Genomic DNA, 3,967 nt, shown 5'->3' with positions numbered 1-3,967 from the left:
CCAAGAACAGAGAGGTCCTCACAGTGAGCGTTTCTTAGAACACCTACCTGGGGCTGGAGAGCAAGAACCAAAATGGGGAGAGGCTGGAGGTGGTAGACGTTGGCAGCAGGGGGGACTTAGTGCTGTGTCCTCCCCCCCCCCAGTGCACTCCCTGGAGGAAAGAATGCCTGCTGCTCTGTCAGCACCAGCCAGGAGCTGCACAAGGACACCTCCCTCCTGTATAACTTCAACTGGGACCACTGTGGCAAGATGAAGCCTGCCTGCAAGCGCCACTTCATCCAGGACACCTGTCTCTATGAGTGCTCCCCCAACCTGGGGCCCTGGATCCAGCAGGTACAGGGGTGTCCTCACCCCACCCCACCCCACCCCACCCCACCCCAGCAGGCTGCCCTCCAGCTCAGTCAAAGCTGTGGCTGCCAACAGGCCTGGCTGAGGAACCTTCTCATATTACCTCCCACCCAGGTGAACGACAGCTGGCGCAGAGAGCGTTTCCGGAACGTGCCCCTGTGCAAAGAGGACTGTGAGAGCTGGTGGGAAGACTGCCGCACCTCCTACACCTGCAAGAGTGACTGGCACAAGGGCTGGAACTGGACCTCAGGTGAGGGCTGGGTGGGTGGGGAGATGGAGGTGGGGTTTGGGCAAAGGCGGTTTGAAGATTGGGATTGCCTGAACATCTCTCAGGTAAGCAGGGCTGGATGTCCGTGTCTATCCTCTCTCCCGCTGCAGGATCTAACAAGTGTCCAGCTCAGGCCGTCTGTCGCACATTTGAGTCCTACTTCCCCACTCCTGCAGCCCTGTGTGAGGGCCTCTGGAGTCACTCCTACCAGGTCAGCCAATACAGCCGAGGGAGTGGCCGCTGCATCCAGATGTGGTTTGAGCCGGCCCAGGGCAACCCCAATGAAGAGGTGGCGAGGTTCTATGCCTTGGCCATGACTTCTAGGGCCATGCTCCATGGGATTGGGCCTCTCCTGCTCAGCCTGGCTCTGATGCTGCAACTCTGGCTCCTTGACTGAGTCCAGCTCTTCCCAGAGGTCCCCTCTGTCTGTCCCCAGCTTTGAGGCACAAGGATCAGTTTTGGCTCAGCACAGGTCCACAAATGAAGCTCTAAGCTTGCCTCCATGCATTACCTATCCCTCTGTCAACCAGTTCCTCATGTGGGGCTTGGGGTTCCTCTGACAGCCAGTTCTAATAAACAGACAGACATATTTGTGTCTGATGAATTATTTTGGTTGTGAGTTTATGGGTGCATAGTGGAGAGATTCATAGGCCTGGTGCATGAAATTTGTGCACTGGGGGTGGGGTCCCTCAGCCTGGCCTGTGCCCTCTCGCAGTCCGGGAGCCCTTGGGGGATGCCTGACTGCTGTGGAAGCAGCAGGAAAGGCTCCCACCACTGCCACTGGGCTCCCCAGACTTTAGCCCAGCTCTGGGCTTCTGGCTAAGCAGCGCTCCCCCTGCAGGAGCGCACTGACCACCAGGAGGCAGCTCCTTCATTGAACGTCTGCCCCCTGGTGGTCAGTGTGCATCATAGCAACCAGTTGTTTCTCCATTCAGTTGATTTGCATATTAGCCTTTTATTATATAGGATCCATATATATAGATTTCAGAGAGGAAGGGAGAGGTAGAGAGAGAGAAACATTCATGAGAACCATTAATCAGCTGCCTCCTGCATGCCCCCTACTGGGGAATGAGCTGGCAACCTGGTCATGTGCCCTTGACTAGAATCGAACCTGGGACCCTTCTGTCCACAGGCCAACGCTCTATCCACTGAGCCAAACCAGCTAGGGCAGTTTTTGGATTCCTTCAGATTAGAGCAATGAAACCTGGGTTTCAACATCAGCTCACCTACTCACTATGTGCAAGGAAGCAGTTGCTTGACTGCTCTCAATCTTTTTCCTCATTAAAATGGGGCTAATAATCCTTCCTTCCCTCAGGGTTGTGAAATATAAAGGAGCTGTTGCCTAGAAAGTCCGTGAGCCCAGTGTCTGCACATTAATAGTTCTCAGGGATCCTGTTGCTCTTGTAGCCCCAAGTAAGAGTCAGGTCCAGGACTTCATTATTTATATTGGTCTGTAAATATCCCCTATCACCCAGGCCTTGTCTGTCTGCCTCTGTGCTCAGGTCTGCAACGAGAAAGCTAGGGATGGGGGTCCAGAGGTGAAAAAATAATTCACAACGGATGTGGACTAACGGGGCAGAGTTGGGGCTTGGGACCCTCACAGTAGGAAGAGAGTGTAGGAGGAGGGCAATCGGGGAGGTTCCTGGGGAGCAAATACTCAAGTGCCTTGAACTGGTTCCGTCAGGCTATGTTCTGGAGGTGTGGCTGGAAGAGGGATGGGAACTCTTACCTTTGTCCCCACCTGGCAATGGATGCCTACCTGGGTGGTGGTGGTTCTGTCTTTGCACAGTCCCCGGGAACTGGGCCTCGGTTGCTTTCTGGGGCTCTCACTTCCCCCTTCCTCCCGAGTCTCCGAACTCAGACTGCAGTTATGCCTAGAGAGGCACCGATACCTGTCTGACACCATCAGGCAGGCGGGTGATCAAGCTAGAACCAGAATGCGGCCTGAGTACTCCCAGTCCAGGTCTCTCCCTGCCGCCCTGGCTGCCCCCTCTAGGCCGACTCACCTTCCCTCACACCCAGAGGAGACTGACTCGGTGAGACAAGTCCGGCACCGACTGGCGGACGAGTTAGTGGGTCCCTGCAGGGGCCTGGCGACACTGCTGGGTTCGTGGGAGGGTCTCCCAGTGACTATTTACCAAGTTGGGGAGGTCCCACCGAGCCCCCTCCGCGTCCCAGGCTCTGCTCTAGCGGGAGTAAGTCAACGCGTATTTGAAATACGGTAGAGTAAGGAGCTGGTCGGGACTCAGACACTCCACTCGGCAAAATGAAAGTTCTCTCCCAGGTTAAAGGGGCACCTGCGGCAGCCGTCCCGGAGTTGGCGGCCGCGGGAGCCAGGCTGCAGGCCTGCGCCTTTAAGGAGCCAGGGGGCGGAGGGGCGGGGCAGGAAGCGGACTCCCCGCTGGCGCCACGGGCTAGGTCTTTTTTGGGATGGGGCGGGCAGCCGGGCGACGGGCCCCGCCCCGCTTCCGACCTCCAGGTGCCTGGCCCTCACCAGGCGGGAGGGGAGGAGAGGGGAGAGAAGCGGGCCCGGGGTGTCGGATCAGCCCGGGTTTGGGGGGCTCCCCACTCGGCATCCCGCCCACAAAGGCTCAAGTTTGTTGACTTGGAGAGAGTGGCCGGGGGCGGGGGCGGGTGCTAAGAATACTCGTCCGCTCGGCCGCCGCGCTGTGCAGTTTACACAGCTGTCACCCCTGGGACTCCTTCCTTAACCATAAACACAGCCGCCGTGTGGGAGCGCCTCCCGGGTGCCAGGCCCCGTGCCCAGACCTTTCCGAGCGCAGCCCCATGGAGTCCGCCCTCATCACCTCGTCCCCACCTTACAGGGCGGGAAGGCTCGGCTCGGCTCGGCGTGGGGCCGAGACTCGCCCGAGGTCCCTAGGCGGGTCGGCGGGCCGGCGGCTCCGGGATCCAGACGCGGGGCCGGGGAGGCGGGGCGCGGTGCTGCCCGGGGGCGGAGCGGCGGGCGGGGCGGAAGGCGAAGGGGGTTGCGCGGCGGCTGGCCATCTTAAGTGGCCGCGGAGAGTCTAGGGCCGCTTCCCCCGGGAAGGGCGCCCCGGAGCAGCCCAAGAGGTGGGGGTCTGCGCGCGGCGGCCGCGGCCCTGGGGAGCGGTCGGGAGCCCACGGGTTTGCGGGAACTTCCTCCTAGACGGGCCGAGGGAGGCCTGGGCTCGGGCTGCTGAACCCCTCGAGGCCAGGGCCTGCGGGGATGGTGGATGGTGCCTGGGGACCTTGGCCAAGAGGGGGGAAGGGCTCTGCTCGGGCCCGAGAGGGGTCTGCCAGAGAACCGTGCGTTGCGGTTTCAAGGACACCGAACCTCGGCCGGGGGGTTTGATAGGGGATCGAATCACT

General features: G+C 60.1%; 1 protein-coding gene and 1 long non-coding RNA gene across 3 annotated transcripts in view; one reads left to right on the top strand and one right to left on the bottom strand.

The window, feature by feature from the left end:
• Nucleotides 1-1,223, top strand: part of LOC102417418 (folate receptor beta-like) — a 7,379-nt gene extending 6,156 nt beyond the window's left edge. The window contains 4 exon segments of the mRNA XM_014460714.2: nt 144-158; nt 160-333; nt 463-598; nt 727-1,223. Coding sequence (XP_014316200.1) covers nt 144-158; nt 160-333; nt 463-598; nt 727-1,013 — 612 coding nt within the window. The 3' untranslated portion in view covers nt 1,014-1,223.
• LOC102417736 overlaps nt 1-2,950 on the bottom strand; it is a 69,803-nt gene extending 66,853 nt beyond the window's left edge. For both annotated transcript variants that reach the window (XR_002830661.1, XR_002830662.1), the window contains exon 1: nt 2,623-2,950. This is a non-coding gene — a long non-coding RNA (uncharacterized LOC102417736). The remainder of the gene's footprint in view (nt 1-2,622) is intronic.
• Nucleotides 2,951-3,967: the final 1,017 nt, after the last annotated feature.

This window comes from Myotis lucifugus, unplaced genomic scaffold, assembly GCF_000147115.1.
Source record: "Myotis lucifugus unplaced genomic scaffold, Myoluc2.0 scaffold_138, whole genome shotgun sequence".
In the NCBI taxonomy this organism is placed as follows: domain Eukaryota; kingdom Metazoa; phylum Chordata; class Mammalia; order Chiroptera; family Vespertilionidae; genus Myotis; species Myotis lucifugus.
The sequence above is the reverse complement of the archived record's forward strand: the minus strand, read 5'-3'. Positions and strand labels throughout refer to the sequence as shown.